At 45.8% G+C, this 20,641-nt stretch overlaps 9 protein-coding genes across 9 annotated transcripts; 3 read left to right on the forward strand and 6 right to left on the reverse strand.

Moving 5' to 3' along the window:
- Positions 1-431: 431 nt before the first annotated feature.
- RAD51C (Rad51 DNA recombinase 3) lies at positions 432-2,106 on the forward strand (the record flags this gene model as incomplete). Its single annotated transcript, XM_002507088.1, has 3 exons — positions 432-530; positions 599-671; positions 740-2,106. 3 exons carry the CDS (start codon positions 432-434, stop codon positions 1,654-1,656), a joined length of 1,089 nt encoding a protein of 362 aa, XP_002507134.1. The 3' UTR covers positions 1,657-2,106.
- Positions 1,777-3,039, reverse strand: DIM1 (mitosis protein DIM1/U5snRNP-specific component; the record flags this gene model as incomplete). The annotated part of the gene is made up of 2 exons (XM_002507486.1): positions 1,777-2,804; positions 2,911-3,039. The coding sequence occupies 2 exons, from the start codon at positions 3,037-3,039 to the stop codon at positions 2,505-2,507; spliced, it is 429 nt and encodes a 142-aa protein (XP_002507532.1). The 3' UTR covers positions 1,777-2,504.
- Positions 3,040-4,184: 1,145 nt separating this feature from the next.
- ALDH (aldehyde dehydrogenase) lies at positions 4,185-5,846 on the forward strand (the record flags this gene model as incomplete). The annotated part of the gene is made up of 1 exon (XM_002507089.1): positions 4,185-5,846. One exon carries the CDS (start codon positions 4,185-4,187, stop codon positions 5,844-5,846), a length of 1,662 nt encoding a protein of 553 aa, XP_002507135.1.
- A 94-nt stretch (positions 5,847-5,940) lies between these two features.
- TR (thioredoxin-disulfide reductase) lies at positions 5,941-8,090 on the reverse strand. Its single transcript, XM_002507487.1, has 5 exons — positions 7,803-8,090; positions 7,452-7,676; positions 7,229-7,322; positions 6,683-7,123; positions 5,941-6,631 (listed from the first exon to the last, which is right to left on the reverse strand). The coding sequence occupies exons 1-5, from the start codon at positions 7,866-7,868 to the stop codon at positions 6,249-6,251; spliced, it is 1,209 nt and encodes a 402-aa protein (XP_002507533.1). The 5' UTR covers positions 7,869-8,090; the 3' UTR covers positions 5,941-6,248.
- A 224-nt stretch (positions 8,091-8,314) lies between these two features.
- On the reverse strand, positions 8,315-10,375 carry ANSA (asparaginase). The gene has a single exon (XM_002507488.1). The coding sequence runs from the start codon at positions 10,265-10,267 to the stop codon at positions 8,828-8,830; it is 1,440 nt and encodes a 479-aa protein (XP_002507534.1). The 5' UTR covers positions 10,268-10,375; the 3' UTR covers positions 8,315-8,827.
- A 570-nt stretch (positions 10,376-10,945) lies between these two features.
- Positions 10,946-13,441, reverse strand: MICPUN_51355 (hypothetical protein). Its single transcript, XM_002507489.1, has 4 exons — positions 12,790-13,441; positions 12,631-12,737; positions 12,503-12,568; positions 10,946-12,330 (listed from the first exon to the last, which is right to left on the reverse strand). The coding sequence occupies exon 4, from the start codon at positions 12,284-12,286 to the stop codon at positions 11,489-11,491; it is 798 nt and encodes a 265-aa protein (XP_002507535.1). The 5' UTR covers positions 12,287-12,330; positions 12,503-12,568; positions 12,631-12,737; positions 12,790-13,441; the 3' UTR covers positions 10,946-11,488.
- A 1,097-nt stretch (positions 13,442-14,538) lies between these two features.
- Positions 14,539-15,283, forward strand: MICPUN_77911 (glutaredoxin-related protein; the record flags this gene model as incomplete). Its single annotated transcript, XM_002507090.1, has 2 exons — positions 14,539-14,946; positions 15,044-15,283. Coding segments are annotated over 2 exons (648 nt in total), but the record flags the coding sequence as incomplete, so codon positions are not given.
- A 68-nt stretch (positions 15,284-15,351) lies between these two features.
- On the reverse strand, positions 15,352-16,883 carry MICPUN_55038 (inositol-pentakisphosphate 2-kinase; the record flags this gene model as incomplete). The annotated part of the gene is made up of 2 exons (XM_002507490.1): positions 15,352-15,360; positions 15,396-16,883. 2 exons carry the CDS (start codon positions 16,881-16,883, stop codon positions 15,352-15,354), a joined length of 1,497 nt encoding a protein of 498 aa, XP_002507536.1.
- A 1,299-nt stretch (positions 16,884-18,182) lies between these two features.
- Positions 18,183-20,196, reverse strand: MICPUN_55039 (hypothetical protein; the record flags this gene model as incomplete). The annotated part of the gene is made up of 2 exons (XM_002507491.1): positions 18,183-19,746; positions 19,979-20,196. 2 exons carry the CDS (start codon positions 20,194-20,196, stop codon positions 18,183-18,185), a joined length of 1,782 nt encoding a protein of 593 aa, XP_002507537.1.
- Positions 20,197-20,641: the final 445 nt, after the last annotated feature.

The raw sequence follows: 20,641 nt of genomic DNA on the forward strand, positions 1-20,641 counted from the left end.
AATTTGGGAAGTTTGGGTCGTGTAAGATCGGCTAAGTGTTAGCCGAAAACCTTCGAAGGTAATAATAACTATTCCGTCCGTAACACTTATTAAATAAAAGTTACGAAGGTATTCTTTGCTTGAATGAAGATAGATATATCTATACCTTCGAAGGTACCTTCGTAACTGTCTTTAAACGGGCATTCGATTGCAATTTCGCAAGCGACGCGGAGGCGGCTGACCTGACACTTGTATGCCGAATACGTTCGTGTAATTGAATATCAACGACCACAGGATGACGTATCACTTCAAGATGAGGTAAGTTAGTCAGCAAGAAAATATCTTCTGAGGACAAGCACTAGCGGTCCGGAGTGCCGCTCGAACGTCCGTGCGCCATCCGTCGAGTTGGAACGGATTCCCTGGTGGCCCCACGTCAGCATCGGAAACAATCAATGGCGGATTCGAAGGTCGCATCGCCAACACATAGCCCGCAATGGTATGAGGATTCCTTACAGCTTACATCGGTGCCTCTCGCGCCGAGCATTCGTTCGGTGCGCACCCTGCATTCAACAACTCCCTCCGCAATCCCTGATGGAGCGCACTTTCCAATGCTGGACAGAAGCTCCAGAATGCAGGTTTCGTCTCAGTCCGGGACGTGAAAGGAGCGCGTGGCCCGATCGATCTCGCAAGAGGTGCGTCACCCAGAGTCCCGCTACCCGAAACATGAGTTCTACCTTTCCTAACCATCGACAAAATCTAGAGACTGGTCTGACAAACGCGGAAGCGAGTGAAGTGATAAAAGCACTGCGCCTTGGAATCGAAGGCACTGCATTGGCCGGCGCCAAATCTGCATCAGAAATCCTTTATGAAGAGAGCCGTAAACTTGCTGTTTTCACCTTCAGCAAGGATCTTGATGATCTGCTCGGTGGCGGTGTTGCAGTTGGGGAGATAACAGAACTGTGTGGGTGTCCTGGCATAGGAAAAACTCAGGCGTGCATGCAACTTTGTGTTTCCGTGCAGATGCCGGGGGCATTCGGTGGTTATGAAGGATCTGCAGTGTACATCGACACGGAGGGGAGTTTCATGGCTGAGCGCGCTAAGGAGGTGGCCCAGGCAACTGTTAGTCATCTTGTCTCGATTTCTCAATTTCTTCCCAAACATCTCAGTGAAAGTGGCGCATTGTCACAGTTCACTGTGAATGAAATACTCGATCGAGTTCACCTCTTCCGATGTCACGAGATTACCGAGCTCCTTGCCGTAGTAGAGTCACTTCCTATGTATGTCAGGGCTCATGGAGTGAAGCTTGTGGTAATTGACAGCATGGCTTTTCACTTCCGACAGGATTTCAAAGACATGGCCTTACGTACTGCAATCTTGGCCAAGATGACAACCCAGCTGCTCAACTTGGCAAAGTCGGAGCATTTAGCAGTGGTATCGGTAAATCAAATCACAGTGAAACCGGATCCTGCATCTGGTGTAGCACGGTTAGTCCCTGCGCTCGGGGAAAGCTATGCCCACGGATGTACGACGCGTGTAATCTTAAGCTGGGAGAGCGACAGAAGAATGGCATACCTGTTCAAATCTCCAAGATTACCACGCGGTAAAGCGAAATTCACAGTGACTAACGGCGGCATTCGAGATGTGCGAGGTATGAAAAGGCAAGTAGATTTGAAATAGAATTCTACGACAGATAAACTAAACTGGGTTTTATTGTTGAGGAGAGATGGCTTCATCGAGATAGTGGCCAGCTCGATGACGTACGTCATCAGGAAATCACACTGGATGCGATGGGCTTGTGGAACAAGTGGTGTTTTGAATCTAATACACGGAGCCGCCTCCCTAAATTGTAATAGTCGTCGGTCATTGAAGACAGGATGGCGACTATTTTTAAATGAGGGTGATGCCGCCGAGCCGCTTCGCGTCAACAGAAAGCCTCTACTTAAAACCAGACCAAAATTCCATGCAAGAAGCGTGATGACCCCAACGATTCAGTGCGCCATCTTAAACTCGCGTTATTGCGCCGATTCTAGCGGTCTGACGGCCCGTCGATAGTATTGGAGACTGAATCTACATAGATATTTATTCTTTGTAAACTGGCAGCCGGTTACCTTCGTGTTTCACGAATAAAATTAGCGATCCCGCGCTTGAGCTTTAATTTGTTCGTGTCCAGCCATTTCTCGAAGGTGATGCCCAAAACATGTTTCCTCGACTCAACATTCAACCTGAAATGTTGAATTTGGACGGGCGGTTTACCTTGGTTTGTGCTATTGTGGCATTCAGGCTATCCATGTGGAGCTAAAAAAATGGTATGCCTTTGCATCGAATCGAGAACATGAAGTGAAAAATAAGCTTTGTGACCCGTCTAAACTAAACCGTATTGGGCACAACCAAAACTCCTGGAAGCCAAATCAGATACGAAAAGTTCAAGCCCCACAGAGGGACGGGACAGTTGCAAGTATTCCTGAAGATGCAAACAAGGGCAGTGCCACAAATACCCCTGGCAATCAGAGTCAGACTGCTGTATTTTAGTATCTATATTTTGTTGAGTAGTCTTTTGGTGAGACTACTAAACCCCTACCCTTGCGTGCCCCTGCGTAGACCACCTCAACAATATCCACGAACTCTTGCTTATCGTCCATGGCCCAGTTAATCTTATTGTTGTTACCCGTTCCGAGGTCAATCATTATGTGTTTGTTTCTGAAGAAAAACATGACCGTGCACGGGTCATAGAGCTCATACATGGCGTTGAAGTCCGGGACCTCCTCTATATCAACGCAATAGATTACAGCAAAGTTCTTGACTTTATCGGCGACGCTCGAAAGAGTCTATTTAGGAAGGTGCAGTCGATTCCTTAAGCGACATATTCTTGAGGAAACATGCGAAATATTCAATAACAATGCGGGAGGATTTCGGTCGGGTGCGACGTCTTACCTCGTCCATCGACATGCACGTATCGTCCGCATCCCTTCCGAAGCGAAGCACAACCAAACGCTCTTCCTCCGTCAGAATCGCCTGGTCTACGGCCCAACCGCTTCGCAGGTGAGGGAGGAGAAACGCCATCACCTTCACTGGTGCTCGATGACTTCAGATGTATATGTGATCGTTGTGCTGTGAACGTTTTGCCGGGCGGGGTGGTCGTTGGGGAATTCACGAAAATTACTTATAATACGTATGGGAAAACCAAATAAAGGAAAACCATGTATGAATGCATGTATATTTTATATGTATATGGATGGATGGATTATTTATTATTATTTATTAACCATTATACTACCATTATTATACCTTCGTATGAACGAAGGTAATAATAATTAAATAAAGCGATCGAATTATTAATAATATAATTATTACCTTCGTTCGTACATATATACCATCGAAGGTATTTATTATTACATACATAGTCTATATGTATGTTAAATAAGTTTCGTATTTATTACGAACGAAGGTACGAAGGTACGAAGGCACGAAGGTATATTAATAATAATAATATCTTCGAGTAACATATTGCTTGCGATCATGGCTTGCAAAACGGCACACTCACCTGATTATCGTAAACCAAAGAGTCGTGGTTTGTTTCTTCCGTGTATATACATGTACCATGCATGTGTGGTCAACATTTTCGGCAGATCATGTTTACGAGTTCAAGATCCTTTTAGACCGTCAACTAGCCTCTGAAACCGAGCTTTTGGACCAGGTACCTTATTGTCGTAGCTTCTTCATTCTAGTTTTGCTGCTACGCAATATCTGACGACGCAAACAACGCCAATGCGCGCTCCTGATGATGATGGATGATGTCCTCCATGTTTGGCGCCGGACAGCGCGTAAGTGCGCCGCTCACCGCGCTCGCCTTCCTGACTGGGGCTGACGGAAAAAAAACGCGCGCGACCAAAAATGCTTGGCGCGGAGCACGTGTCGATATTTGCAACCGACCGATGATAGTATATGTATGGGTTAAAAGTCATATATATATATATATGGTACCTTCGTAATAACCATACATGTATTGCCGACCGAAATAAAGTCAACGACAAAATAAACCACATACATGGTTGAGAATTTGTACTGCTCCAATACAACAGGGTCTATTCTTTATTTACAACCAACCGACCGGGAGATCGCGATGGCAAATCGTCCGAGTGTTTACTCACCCGGCTCACAGGACCCGTCAAGGCTTGGGGCCGAGAATTCCAAATCACAGCGAAAGGATGCTATCTAAACTTGACGTCCGACCAGCTGATGTGTTGACCAATGACCGCACCAAAGCTGCACTGTGCACCTTCGCGGGGCTGACATGCGTTGCCCTGTCACTTCAATCCTGGTCAAGCCCGATTTACGCCTCCAGATGTTACGCATTCGACAAAGGTGATAGGGAGAGGAGCAAAGGGTGGAAAATACTTGGTAAAAGAAGTGTTGTGGACGTTTCTGAAATACAGACGTGTGTATTCGAGATGCGAGACGCCTATGCCTCCGGATGCAATCTTCCTCTCGAAAACCGTATAGCGAGTCTCTCTTCGCTGTTACGCATGGTAACGGAGAATGAAAATCGTATCTTAGATGCAGTTTGGAAAGACCTTCGCCGTCCTGTTGGCGAGACACTGTACTACGATATACTCCTTGTTCAAAGCGAGTTGCGTAAACTGATAAAAAACCTCAGACTCTGGACCGCGCCGGAGCGAATCGCCAAACATTCACTGTTGACGTTTCCAAGCTCTCAATGGATTGAGAATGAACCTTATGGAACTGTTCTTGTGGTTGGTCCATTTAATTACCCTTTTTTGTTGACGATTTCCATAGTCGCCGGTGCAGTTGCCGCTGGAAATAATGTAATTCTGAAGCCGAGCAACGATGTACCTTTCTCATCAATACTTCTTGAAGATCTATTTTCACGATATCTTGATCCAGCTGTTGTCTCTGTGGTAGGACCAAGGGTACCTGGTGATGGAATCGACGTCATGACCGCGTTGCTCGCAGAGAAATTTGATTTCATATTCTTCACGGGCTCCACGCAAGTAGGTTCGATTGTAGCCCAACGCGCCGGCGCAAAGCTCACTCCATACGCCCTTGAACTTGGAGGGAAAAATCCAGTTTTCGTCACACCTACCGCTGATCTTCAAATAGCTGCGAAACAATGTATCTGGGGGCGGACACTGAATTCTGGTCAACAGTGTGTTGCACCTGAGTATGTTTTATGCCATCATGCCATTCTGGGGGAATTTGCGTTCGAGCTAAAACGCTGGATTGCAAAACTAATATCAGATCCATATTCCGAGGGGTGTATGGGCCAACTAGTTGGTGGAGGGTCAGTTGCTCGTAATGCTACGGACAGAGCCGTTCGATTTCTGGATAAGATCGGCACCGCTGGTGAAAAGTTGGTGTGCGGCGGGGGCTATAGAAAAGAACTAGGCATAATTGAACCAACAGTTGTCATTTGTGGATGGGATTCTGAGTTGATGCAAGACGAGCTTTTCTGCCCCATTCTGTGTGTGATTCCTTACCACAACCTCGAAGATACTGCAGTAATGGTTCGCTCTCGCCCCAAGCCCCTGGCGCTTTATATATTCTCCCGAAGCACAATCGAGCAAAGAACTGTGTTGGACAATACAACTTCTGGCGGCGTCACGATAAATGGCGTCATCTACCATGCCGGGCACTCTAGTTTGCCTTTTGGAGGGGTCGGGGAGAGTGGATCAGGCGTCTATCATGGACGGCACACTATTGATTGTTTCCAGCACAAGAAGCCAGTCTTGAAGAAGTGGCGAGGAGTTGGTGACATGGGTATAATATCAGACCCATTTTTCATCTATGGACCGTATCGCAATGGAGGAATGAAAACCAAACTGTTGCGCCTGGTCGGATACATGTCATGAAGTACAAAATTTTATGACTGCAGATTACTTAAGATTTCATGACTTATTGGAGACATGTTCGCTGGGGTGTGGAAATAGGAGTAGCACGTGCGTTCGTTATAGTTATATTGATGCACATTACATTTGCAGTACACAGTCGGCTGCATCGCAATAGTACTGATCTCAAAGACCATGCAAATATGTTGATACGCCTGACCACAGTGGGAGAATGCCTTACGATATCAAGTAAAGGTCGACGCAAGTACGCAGCGTGTTATGACCCAACCATCACATGACATGTCGCGTAATGAAAGCAAAAAAGCTGGCTTTTCGTGTAGCCGATGAGGTTACGTTTGATCCATCCCATGGAAGGATTATATCTTGACATGGGCTAAAAACAAACGCTCAGCGGCCGTATTATCCTCAGCAGCCCCGTTTCGTGGCGTCAACACCTGAACGTTTCGTGATGGATAGTATTGTGAACTCTTCTGACACGGTAGGGTGAATGCCAACGGTGCCGTCAAAATCGCTCTTCTTAGCACCCATCTTCATTGCCACGGCATAGCCCTGTGTTACTTCTCCAGCGTTCGGCCCAACGTAGTGGAATCCAACGACGCGCTCGTCGTCAGAAAGGTTGGTAATGAGCTTCGCATAACATGCATTGTCTTCACGATGCGCGACGCCGTCGTGCTCAGCGTGATTAACTGCCCATTCCAAAGGCTTAAAGTATGATTGATATATTTCCACATTCTCATCACCGAACGTTTCAATTGCAAGCTCCTCAGACATACCAATACATCCATATTCTATTGGTGTGAACACCGTTGTAGGAACCAAGTCATAATCCATTTTAATACTACCGCCTGAGAAGATTCGATTGACAAGGTTGACCCCGGCCTTTATCGCCACCGGTGTCAACTCTTGACGCATATCCAACACATCACCGACGGCGTAAATGTGGGATATGTTTGTCACCTCATCAACGCAAGGAATCTTGCCATTTCTGGGGTTGACTCTGACACCGGCAGCGCCTAGATTGAGCCCAGCCGTTACAGCATGGCGTCCGACGGCAAGGATCACAGTGTCGAACTCGGTCTCAAACTCGTTGCCAAAGACTGTGTTCTTCACTTTGACGGCGATCTTACCACCTGCTCTTTTCTCAAATGCGCAAGGTTGGGAGTCGCGCATGAACTTAGTACCATGCCGCTCCATATATCCCACGATTTTTTCTGCGATCTCGGTATCAAATCCACGCAGAGGAATGGATCGTATGGCGACGGTTGTGTCATAACCAAGAGCTGTCAGAAACCCAGCAGTCTCAAGGGAGATGTATGAGGCACCAACACAAAGAGTCCTTCCTGGTGCTTCCGGCAAGGAAAAAATATCGTCAGATGTGATGCAACATTCTTCAGCGCCAGGTACATCGAGATAGCTTGGTCGACCTCCAACTGCGATTAAAATTCGGTTGGCTGTCATAGTCTCTATTTTGCCGTTTTTCTTTGTAGCAGCGAGTGTGTGAGCATCAATGAAGGATCCAAAAGCGTTCAAGTAGGTCACGCCGTTGTCGCGGAGAGCAGTACGATATCCAAAATTTAGGGATCCAATATGATCCTGTATGCTGGTAACCATCTTATTCCAATCATGCCCGTCGTTGCGGACATGCCATCCATATTCTTTGGCATCAGAGAAAGATTCTCCTAAGATCCCTGCCTGATGCATCAATTTCTTGGGTATGCATCCGACGTTGACACATGTGCCCCCGAGCCCCCAGGTGCTTCCCCTCGGGGAAGGTTTGACGAAATCAAGGCACGCTACCTTTGCCCCAAGCTTGGCAGCTTGTTTTGCTGCGGCCTGCGAACATCAAATAGTTCAGAAAAGAAGCAGGCAAACCAAGAGTTCCCGTCGTATTTTAAAACGAACGAGATTTCTTCTTGAGAACCAAACAAAGGGGACGACAAAGCGATAATGGGAACGCACAAGGCCCCCAGACCCCCCCCCGATGACGACAAGGTCATAATCATATGGGTGCACGTCAGGCGTCATCTTCGTAACTAACGCGGTAGCTTGATCAAGTGCAGAGCAACAGAAAACTCTCGCCGCAGCTTTACCCGCCTCCGCAACCTCGCGGACAAGCTCGAAAATTAGAGGAGAATGCCCGTATGCAGGTTTCCTAGTGCTGATGGTGCTGAGCACACTATGCGCAAACCAAAGTCGTTTCAGGGTGCGATGAGAAACGGTTTCGTAGTTCGGTGCAGGACAGTGCCACTACACGGAAAGAATGTCGCGAGAGAAATCATTTTTATGCTACATACATGTGAAGGTATATTAATAATAATAACGTATGTACCTTCTTCGTCCATATATATGTATATAGATAGTCAATAAAAATTCTCCAAAGGTCGAATCAATCGTCTGTGTGTGTGATCGTGTGGTGTGAGAATTCGTCCTCTGGGTGGTCGGCATGTATAGCCGCGAGGTATATATAAAAGTTATAAATATGTAAATGTAAATATCAAACCCTATTTAAATACCCGTTTATATGAGTAAACATGGTGTGACAACTATATGGGACGCTGAATCAAGGTTCTCGAGCTAAAAATTCAAAAATGTCATCAACTATATAGCGATAGACCATCGTTCTTGATTTAATGGTGTCAAAAATGACAACAATGTATGGGACGAATAGACCTTCAACCTTGAAAACAAACGATACCAGGTAATTGTTACATTTTGGATATATGTAGATAGTGATATATCCAAGCAACATGTCCGTCCGTATCCATCATATATATACGAAGGTATATTTTGGTCAAATTTCAGCTCTGTGTTATCGAGCAACGAAGCGGTTCCGTAGAGTAAATCACGAACATAGTGGGGTTATGCGAGGATACGAGTACAAGCTCAGTCACCAACACTCATGACTTCGAGGTGTTAACCTTAGTGCGGGCTGGAAATTGTCATCGCCGGCAGGTCCGCATTAATCCCAATAATACATCTTGTCTTTACAGTTCACCGGCAATTGGCAGCGCAAGCGGGAGGTCAGGGTGTGCCAGGCAAAGCATCAACTTAACCACTGCACATTCAGGAGTCATCATTGGCCCACTTTCTGCACCGAGTTCCAATGCGAGTGAACCTGTGCGATACAACTCTGGGTGCAGTCCCCCACTCTCGCACTGCGACGTCAGATAAATCACCATTCCTTGCTTTCGCTGTGATCGGAGCCAAGGGATCCATCCAGTAGCTTTTGTCCATGGCATATTTCCAACACCGAAAGCCTCCAGCACTATTCCACGTACCCCTCTCGCATACAAGTCCCCATACGCCTTTTTGGGATCACAGCCAGGCACAATGGGCAGCCGGATAACGCTTGGTTCTAGCTTCAGCCGAGGCGTGTACGCAACCCTTCGGTGTGCCCTGTCGCCGGTTCCTTCAAACTGCAACAATGCGTCACGCTTCCACTCCAGCCCAACGCCTAGTCGCGCTAGTGGCGGATAAGTTGGCGAGTCGAATGCACTGTAAATTGTCGCAGATTTCTTCCTCGCGCGGTTGCCTCGAAGCAGAACGCCTCCAAAACATAAAGCAACTTCCTCCAGCTGAATGTGAGGTGGAGAGAACCCTGCAGTGGCGCAGGTGACCGCGTCTATCAAATTCTGCCTGGCATCCGATCTGGGCATGCACAGTGGCAGCTGTGATCCAGTTATGACGATTGGCTTAGCGAATCCTGACAGCATGAGCGAAAGAGCAGATGCTGTGTAGGCCATGGTGTCAGTACCATGAACGATCACGAATGCATCGAACTCATCTCGCCGTTTGTGAAGCTCATGCGCCACCTGAATCCACTCCTTCGGGCCAATCTGGCACGAATCCTTGTTCATCAGCACTTTCAACTGCAGGTTAGCAAAAGTTTTTAACTCAGGCACCGCAGTTACCAAGTTTAGAAGCAGCTTTCCTGGCTGAAGCGCCTTGGTGTAGTCCCCACCTGTGCCTGATTTGAACACGACGACACCTTGAAAACGTGACTGGAGTTGTTCCGATGCGTCAAAAGCTGTGGTCTGCATGCCCAGTGTGCCGCCGGTGTGTATGATCAGGACGCTAGGTAGTGGTCTTGTCTGGGTAACAACACCGCTGCTGGCCTCGCATGCAACGGGAAGGACGCCTCCTTCCGAGCTGGGTCCGCTCTGTTCAGGTGCGGGCGTGCAATCCGACGGGACGAGTTTTGCTGTTCCCTTGAACCTCATAGACTTTGCAAGCGGGCCATCAACTGCATCCTCCTTCTGTGGATCTTCTCCAGCCGCATATGTCCTGTGAGGACTCTTGGACGCGCAAGGCATGGCTGGCGCCGTATGCATAGGTGGACGTAGCGGTACGCCGGATTTCTTCATACCAAATTGCCAAACGAAAAGCTTGTTACAACTGACCAACGCTGTGGCAGCTGGCGCCATGCTGGGTAGAGATCAGTAAAGTTTAGACCATCACTGCCGAAAGAGACTCGACTGTCGGCACTGACGCGGCCGTCGTGCACTCGAATCGTTTCCCCGATAATTTTCGCACAGTACGTATTATTGGTATGATATTTGTATGTATATATATATATATATTACGAATTTATCTATATACACCTTGCTTCGTTATTAGTTATTAATAATATGAACATATATATGTATACATACGAAGGTACTTATTATTACCTTCGAAGGTATTTAAAATAAACGCCCAAGGTTTATTTATTTATACATATATATATATACGAACGAACGAACGAACGAAGGTAATAATAATATAAATAATAATAACACGCACATATATATATGATCGGATATATTTATATATAATTATTAAACACTAATATATTACCCGTATATATATTTAATATACCTTCATTATTATGATACATATTATTATTATTATTCGTATATGTACTTATAATCATTATAATACGTAATAATAATAATAATAATAATAATAATAATAGTATAATAATATACGAAGGACTTACGAAGGTATATATATGTATTACGAGCGAGGCAAGGGTATCTATATATATGTACATACGTACGCACATATACATATATACGTATGCGTATGTATCATACCAGCAGTAAATATATAATTACGAAGGTATATATATTATTGTCATGCATATATATATATATACACGAAGGTTACCTTCGTTCGAAGGTGCCAATTACTGCTAAAATAAATCTAGCAAAATTTTAGCAATTTGGGGAATAACTAATAACAACTACATATACGTACGAAGGTAATATACCTTCGTAAAATCGCAAAATCTTCATCATCAGCAGTTATATAGACTATGTGTTACTGTTATACATGTAGATACGGTTTTTTTAAAAATAATTCGTCATATCCATAGCCCAAAACGCACAGATTCGGAGGCTCATCAGAACACATCTATGACCCTTATTCGTCTCTCCGTCCGTCAGCTCGTCCCCTGGAGAGTTTTTATTATTGCGACCAAGTTAAATGGGGAACAAGGGTGCAGTCATTCGAGTTTGTGCTGATATGGTTCCGCATTTCACCAGGTTCTGCGCTATCCCACATCAGCCTGTGTGTCCCATGCAATTCCGCCACATGCTCTTTATATGTTTGCACGGGGCTGTGCAGAGAATAATAATTTTGACAGGAATGATGCTTCGCGATAGTTATTGCTTTCCAGATAAGACGTGCCTGTCACCTCGCCACATGTTTCTCCGACTGCGAATCACTTTTGCACCTGAACCTGAGGTAGCTAAGCCATTATTGCAGGAGAATGGATGAACGTGCACCAATTTGTTAATGAGTATCAGATGCAAAGGAAGTACCATGTCAAACAACATTACCATGTCTACAGACTTCAACTGTGACGGTTTAAGGGGTGTTAGAATGTAAAGAACTCCAAGTTCTGTGCTTATTGATCGTATAATTCCATCTCCCGCACTGCTCAAGCATCGTTGAGATCGTCTAAGAAGGCGGATTTGTTTTCCAGCTAATAACTCGTGTAAATGTGAGGAAGTTATTTGATATCCATTTTTATCCACGAACAACAAGCTTGACAGCCGAATCGACCAGGGAGTGAACTGCGTGAGAGCCGTTGATGAGAAACTAGCCTGTCGTGCGCAGCTGCTCACCTGATGCAAAAAGTGAGTCTTTTTCTGCAGGTAGCATGAAACAGGACCGTGGAGAAATGTGATAGAGTTCATATATATGCAGTCGAAATACCAGGTCGCCAATGCGAGTGGATTCAACCTGACTGCATGTTCCACAGCGTGGGACAAGTAAGTGGGTGGCAATCTATTCTGCTGTCCATGGTGATTTTGCGAAGGAAGAGTATTTGATTCGTGTCCCTTCATGAATGTCGCGCTGTTTTGCTTCCAGGATATCACATGGCGCGGACAGGGTCTCGGGAGAATGTTCAAGAAATGAATTCCAGTCCCGCCGTCTTGATTTAACATACGGGCCATACTGTGGGTAGTCTTTCTGCCGTGATCTGTGTTGAGATAGATGACTTTTGTAAAGGTCGAAAGGTTTTCACAATAATTTAAAACAGGTCAGGAGGATGTTTCACTTTCTCTTGTGAAATGCAAAAGCCAAACCCCCCACAAACCTCAAGGTCAAACAACACGAGAGATGCTCAATAAAATGCGAATCAAGCATTTTGGTACAGTAAAGGCATTTACCTGTGACTAATATCAAACCGAGCAATGAAGTGTCTCGCCAGGTCAATTATAAATTTGTCCTTTAACCTACGAGCACGCGGGTGCGCTCAGTCTCGCGACAACACATTCAATTGGTTGATTGCACGCACCAGGAGTTGTCCAAGATAAACAGAATCATGGTTGTGCGGCTGAAGTCGAGGCTATCATGGGTCAACGCGGTGAGAAACTCCGAGTGGGAGGCAGAAAACCTTTGTGACTGGAATAGGAACGTGATCAAGCATGAAAGGTGAGCGTACTTGTTGACGTACCGTTTGGGCGAAACCATGAAATCTGCTGGAAAACTTCGTAAACTGAAGGGAAGCGGGAGCCGAGGTGAAGTGGTGGACCCATAGAATGGGGCGGGCGGGACTAGTCAAACGATAATTCCATCCGTTAGTGAAACACGTTCTGTCCAGTGCTGCTTGGAGAGAGTTCATAACAAGTGTTGCTGATATATCTTTGCCCGCCCTGAGCTCTCCACGGATGCAGATGTCGCAGCAGAACAAGAACTTTGAAATCGATGACAGAGCTTTTCTCAAACTTGAGGAGCACGCCAGTTCAACGGTATGCCTGCAGGTCGACGAAACGCTTCTGAGCGTCCCTCTTTGGTTCGATGCGCTTCGTACATGATTGCTGCCAAATATATCTTGCCGAAGTCGGTTAAAGCAACACGAAGTACGTGTAATGTCTATTTGAACTGGACGAGCGCGACTCCAAGAACACCAGTCTTCGGCCTAGAAGGTCAGTGTACTTCTTGTAGGTGATTTTGGCTTGAGGTTTCTGCAGTCTCAATGATAGGAAGATGCCTCACCAGAAGAGCCCCACCGGACTTGACGGGTATGCCGGACACCCATATATCCCTTCGTGACTCACTTAAGAGTGAGACGCCGCGCCCCGAGGGGCTGCACACCTGAACCTCACCTTCACTCATTTGCTGGAGTGGCCGAAACTAGCTCGAGTGCATGAGAGGTGAAGGAGGCGATTTTGACAAAAAGAACTTTATGTCAACCTCTACAAATAAAACAATTCGGGACGATAGATATAATATTAAATAGCAATAATAATGTAGAGCCAGGTTGAAACTCGATATATACCGGCGGTAATAACCTGCGTGCGGTATATGTAAGATTTATGGATATAAATATATCCGTCACCTAATAATATTATTATCCGTCTTATTATTATTACGTACGAACGAACGAAGGTACATTATTCGTACGATGGTATTTTTAATATTTAAATTTCATACGAAGGTAATAATATATTATTTATTACAACACCTAGTTTCTCGATATAAATTCCGAAGATATTTACGAATGAACGCCGTACCCGGTCACTAACTTCTAACTTATTAGGGGTTTGTGGTCGGGATTCGTGGTAAACACCTCGTTTCTCATCAATATAAAATCAAGGTACGTACACATATATATTCGAACGAAGAATATATATATATATATATATATATATATATATATATTTATATATATACGTATGGTACCTTCGTACGAACGAATGAAGGTAATAATGAATAATACCTTATTATTATTTATGTTATGATATATATACACATATATTGTTATAGCCCTGTTCTTTAATAAGACTTGATTTGCAACATATATATTACTTATATTATGAATTTAATTCCGGTTCCTCAATTAGGGGTTTGTGGTCGGGATTCGTGGTAACACGAGATTCTCAATATATACTTGTAAATCACAGATTTAATTCCGGTCAGGCGTGGGCTAGTGCGTCTTGTTGAACATGCACGCTGTCCGTCGTGTCGACCTGCAGACAGTCTTAAAGTATCGGCCGCGGGCGCATTTCCGGCTAACGAGAACAACCCGCTCGCGTGTTTTCCGGGCTTCTTCTGTGGAAGGTACGAAGAAAAGAAAGGAAGGCATAGGAAGACTGGAAGATGCTCCGTTGATAGCTTTTAGGTAATATCGCTGATGCCGAGTTATCCAAACACAATACAAATTACATAATCTTCCAGGAATGTGAATGCTAAGCACCTCGAAATCCCCTCTGGACCTGGAGTCTACGCGGTGTACGACGCCAACAAGGATCTGCAGTACATTGGCTTATCATGGAAAGTTATTGCAAGCATCAACCTGCATATGCATGAGTTGCCACAGCTATGTGACTCGGTAAGATATGCAGCAGTTCCAACGCCAAGCAAAGCCGCATTACAAAACGCTTGGAAACAATGGATGTCTGAGCACATAAATGAAAACGCGGGTAATTTACCGCCTGGAAATGCACAGGGAAATTCTCTTTGGGCAGAGCGCAAACTTTCACCGGTGAAAGATAGCTTCGTTTTGACAGATGGCGTAGCAGAGTGCGTAAACGATGATGAGATAATTAAACTTTGTCGCAAATTGGTGAGCTCATCTCGAATCGTTGTATTCATAAAGGGTTCAAGGTCTGTGCACGGAGCTCCCGGCTTCAAACTTTTAACAATCCCATCCCATGGCAGTCAACTATTATACGAACACCTTTCCTCACTATCCTGTTTTTAGGGAGAATCCTGAATGCGGTTTTTCGCATCGCGTCTGCATGATTATGGATGAGCTGCGCGTTGAGTATGAGACTGTCGATACATTGGATGAAGTGCACAATCATAATTTGCGCAACGTCCTGAAGCGTTTCAGCGATTGGCCAACAATACCTCAGGTGTACTTCAATGGTGTTTTTCTAGGCGGACATGACATAATCGAAGAGATGCATAACTCAGGAGAACTCAAGTCAATATTGATGGAGTAATATTCGCGTGCATGGTTTGAGACGGCTAGTGAGTCCATCGGAAGAGACCGTTGGTGGCGTAATGCCCCCTAATCTTTCTGTCCAGAGCAAGCCAATAACGCGACTTACTGACTAATTTCATGTCTTGGTCAACAACTGCCACCTGGCAGAGAAACTTCACATATTCTTCTGTCGTCTCCCTAACTGTGCGCCTTTGCATTCGAAAAACAGGACTCTTGATGAGAACTTTTCTGCTGTCGTGGCGAAGCTTTACATGCACACCCGAAGCCATCGTGTTTAGCCGATTGATTGACAAAATAATTGAACAATCCTTTGCAGTCGCGGATATAATAAAGTTGCGCAGTAGACGATAGGCGAATTCAACCCTGTCAACCTTGCTGACAGAACCCCACATGCTGATCTCGTGATGATTTCCTGTGCCGGTCACTGAAGTCGGTATTTGTTTCATGTGCCTAATGCGAGCAACAAGTCTCATTGCGCCTTCTATTCCCACACGATCTAATCGCTGCGCTGCACGTATTCTTGAGAGGACTCCAGTACAGCTTAAAGCCATCAAGGCGACATCGATCAAGTTGTTGACGACACTTCCATTATTATGCAACGCGTTTTCTTGTTCCCCGGGCGTTCTGCGTCCCAAAAATCCTGACAGCTGCCAGATTCCAAAATTTCGAAAGCTGTGCGGCTTGATGCTGATGCGGTCCGCATCTCCATGTGTATAGAAGTTTCTTTCTTTACAAGGCCTGGGATTCATGCTTCCAGGATATTTTGGATCGTTAATCAAGTGAGTTGAGAAATTTGTTCCATCGAGATCATTAGGTCTAGTCACAAGGAAATTATTCTGTGGCTCCTGAATGAGTGCGAGCATTGCACGCCTATGCTGCGCATGTTGTGGAGAGCCTTGACGTGCCATATGCACTCGCAAGCACGTATCTGTGTAGATCTTTTCATCAAGTTCGCCGTAGAGGTCAAGGGGATCGTAGTTGCTCGTTCGCAGCAATTTACCGCCTGCAAGCTTTAGACCTTGGTGCATTTTAAAGCGCGCAATGCCAGCACGATTCATCGGGTCAGCGAAACCACATTTGGGCTTGATTTCCAGGGAGATGACTTGGGCAGTTGAATAATCGCCCTTTACAATATTGCGGTGATTCTGCACAATAACAGCAGAACGTGATTTGACATCCACGACAGATAACTCCCGGCGTTTCGCCGGTCGAAAAGAGGCAATACTCGTGGCAACCTGAGTGAGAAAAGATGCGTCGACTCGGATGCGAACCCCTGTGTCGGTTTGGTTTCTGCTCAAGAAAGGCCGAAGTAACTTGTCAGAAAAAATTTCGGCAAGTTCGTCTTGATCTTGTCGCTCTAAGCTGAAGAATTCTACCCACAATTCAAGGTCAGTCAAATCATGACGATGGTTTTGCTCATAGTCAACGGTTTTGGTCAAGTTCTGCAGGGGTCTATCCTTTGCGCGCTTTCGAACGCGCAAAACTTTTCCAACGAGTGACGGGTCGGGTCCGCGATAACACATCACCACCCGTGAACCACCTTCGGCCATGTAATGCCAATCGGAGGCGATCGTGAGCGCGTGTCGGGGATACGTCATTGTAGCGAGCCGTGAATCATTCACCACGCTACAGCTCGTCTTCCGGCCGGTCCAATCTTCCAGTTGTCCATAGCAGGCACTACGCACAGATATGAAATGAAAATATATTTTCAAAACATATTAAAAATATTATATTATTATTATTACTTGATATATTATTATTACATACATATATACGAATATATTTATTATTAAACTTATTATTTTTATAATAATAATATCGTATGTATATAATAATATGCATGTAATATATAATATATTAAATAAGTTATCATTTCATATAATAATTATATTTATATGGCTTTTAGACCTGAAAAATGGCGACCATTGCATATATATATATATGTCCTAGAAACGAATAAACCGTGACTTCTGGCTGGTTGACGATGCCGGGTCTATCTGCGTGGGACATTTTTGTTATGTCATTCCAGTAGTAGAGTCGACTCTATCTATGCCGAATACCTTCGTAACTTTATTTTAAAACACTCATTATTAGGACAGGGGTGAAGTAATTAGTCTAAAGAATAAACCGGCCTTTTGAAAATCATTGAATTTGCTCATATATGTTTGTATGGGGTTTTTGTCCCGATAGATGGAGCATCCGTCCAAGTTCTCATCGATGTGTATTATTAGTTACAACAATAATCAGGAGACGAGGTTTATTTATTCATTCCTTATTTTTATTCGGCATTGCCGCCGATATTACACGACCTTAACTTCCAAAATGTAACAATAATCACCTGGTATCGTTTATCAAGGTTGAATGTCTATTATTCGTCCCGTACATTGTCGACATTTTTGACGTCATTAAATCAAGAACGATGGTCTAGCGCTACATATATATATAGTTGATGACATTTTTTTAATTTTTAGCTCGAGAACCTTGAGTCAGTGTCCCATATAGTTGTCACACGATGTTTACTCATATAAACGAGTATTTAAATATGGTTTGATATTTACATTTTACATACTTATATTAAAATATAAGTAAAATATACACATACATACCTCGGGGGCTATGCCGACCACCCAGAGGACGAATTTTCACACCACACGATCACACAGACGATTATTGATTCGACCTTTGGAGAATTTTTATTATTACGAATAATAATGAAGTACAGGCTTTTATTGTCCACGCACGTTTTCGTCTTCGTTCGTTAATTCGAGTCCGTCAGTTTATTTGGACCAAATAAAGGTAAAGGCCACCGCATATTCTTGATGTACTCACTGCCGCGTGTCCCGAAATACTTGACCATTCGGTCCTCTTACATAGACGATCCGAGAACAACTTTCATGTCACCGTGTGGTGAGAGCGTGCTCTAACTCGACAGGATCCAGCCCTGCACCCGTGGCCGAAGCTCGTAGCGCGTCTGCATATCGCGCCTCCATCTTTCCCGCCTCAGCAAGTCTGGATACATTCGAGAATACGGCGTCCCGGTGCTTCTGACTAAGCGTGACTCCGTCCATGTGACATACCCCCCACACCCCATGCACAAGTGCTTGAGGTTGCACCAGCTTGCCTTTGAGTGCCTCCTCTCCATCATCAAGTAGGCAATCCAGGAGCGCATCCGCCTCGCCTTCTCGTGGCGTGACCCGAAGGTGACCACACGCCCAAAGTACTCCTGCCGCGCCCGTGCGCCCGACACCCCGGTCCAACGCCCTCTTCGCAGCTTCTGCCAACAGTGTCTGAAAGGAGCCTCCTGCGCCATCTATCACTGTACCCTTGACACCGACTGCCCATAGCGTATGTGTCAGCGCAGTATCGTCCAGTCCATTTGGATCCGACGCTGCGCGGTCGAGTATGGATGCGAGCGACCTTGGCTGCACCTCTGCGTCTAGCATCGCGAGTGACCATGAAAGATTGGCGCACTGATAAGGGGTAAAATCTGTAAGATTAGCCAGCGCGACGCACGACAGCTCTTTCACCACATCTTTTGCACCAGGCAGACCGTCGGGGGAATTCAAGGGAGCCAATCGGGTCCACCGTGCATATGCCCAGAGCATGTTAACAACATCTGGAGCCCTGAAATCACCGGCAGTGTCCATCACGCGCATGGCAACCGCGCGCAGGAGCCGGGACCTGGGCTCGTGACCAAGCACCGCGAGGGCCCAAATTACCGTGGCGAGATGTTTGGGCTGAGCGTTGTGCGCCGTCGCAGCCGCACGCCCCGCAAGATCATCCAATAACGTATTCATCTCGTGGATATCGCATCGCAATCGAGCGAGAGCCCACAGAGTATTGGAAACACTCACAATGCTCATTTCCTTGCTTAACGCGGTGGCCAATTGGAGGAGGTGGTGAAATCTTTCATCTCGAGTTATGCGGAGGACCGCATCTGGAGACTGCTGATTCGCTCCGGCAGTCGCATACGGCGCCGTACTTGCGATCCTTGCAATCCGATGCAGCGCGGTAGATGTGTTGACCTTGTTAAAAATCTCACCCTGCTTCTCAACCAGAAGCAGGACATCCTCCACAGAGGCTGCATCCATAAGGTCGCCCTGGATGTCCTTCGCACGCTCTATGAGACGGACGCTGAGTGCTGCCCCTGCGCGCAAATCAGCGTCGACCCTGAGTTTTTGATATGCTCGTTTGCGATTTTCCAGGCCCAGCTTGTCCAGCTCTGAAGATTTAGACTCCAGCGTTTGAATGAGGCACTCAAATCTTGGATCCGACGTGATGTGCTCCGACTCCTTCCTCCTGAGCCTTCCTGTACGACTAGTAAGAAGACGCGAGATGCGGTACACCGCCGTGACGGCATTAACGCCCCCAAATTGTTCTAGGGAAGCGTCGACAATATCGAGGACAGTGGCAGCGTCCTGAGCGTCCAGGATTTGTTCCTGAAGTGTGAGCTGCCTCGCCTTATTACTGCGAGCGGTGCTACGGGACGCCTCAAGCTACAATCAGGAGAGAACATGTCAGCCAAATAGAGAATTGAAAGCGGAGCGCCAAGTGTTCAGCATCATGTGGTAAAGATCTTGAATCGACGCGAAATATCGATTCCTCGACTACAGGGGAAGAGGCACTCCTTATGAAATAAAACCGTGGAAAACTTTGAATCCGTTGTCGGGAAGGAGCGTAGTCGGGGCTCACCTTGTTACGCTGTCGTCCTGGTTCACCCACAGGCAGGACAGTCGAAACGTTTGCCGCGATGCACCTACCTAGAGTAATCGCACGACGAGATGTAAGAATGGGCCGACACGGATGAATGAAGGTGTTGGGTAAGCCAGCGGTGGCTGAGAGGCATGCCGCTCTCTTGGCGCAAGCGCGTTGTATGGGGCACTTGAGCATATTTTCAGAGGAACAGTACATGCGATTGGGATGTGCCGCAGGGTTGATGCCGACTGTCCTAATGTCGAGTGCCTGTAGTTGTTCTCGCTTTCCGCTGACACGGCCGAGTTTGTGGCGGCGTGCACTTTCCTGTTGGCGACACCTTTTTTATTTACGTGCCTTATTTTGATTACAGATAATTTAGACTGGTTTTTATTTACGCCGATGATTCTTTGCATTTTAAAAAAATCAGTCGCACGGGGCAAACAGTATGTCAGGGTATTTGTCCATACGGTTTGAGCTTATATGGGCTTTTAGTCCCGATGGACCATTCGTACAAATTCTCGACCATGTGTATTCGTGTATTAGTCTGATGAGGCATGAACACTATGATAGAATAGCTAGCCGAAGAGGCATTCGTGTATACATACACGATACTGTCGTATACAGTTTAACATCGTTCGTACTAATAAAAATAAAATATGGA

The sequence above is a fragment of the Micromonas commoda genome, chromosome 1, assembly GCF_000090985.2.
Source record: "Micromonas commoda chromosome 1, complete sequence".
NCBI lineage: Eukaryota > Viridiplantae > Chlorophyta > Mamiellophyceae > Mamiellales > Mamiellaceae > Micromonas > Micromonas commoda.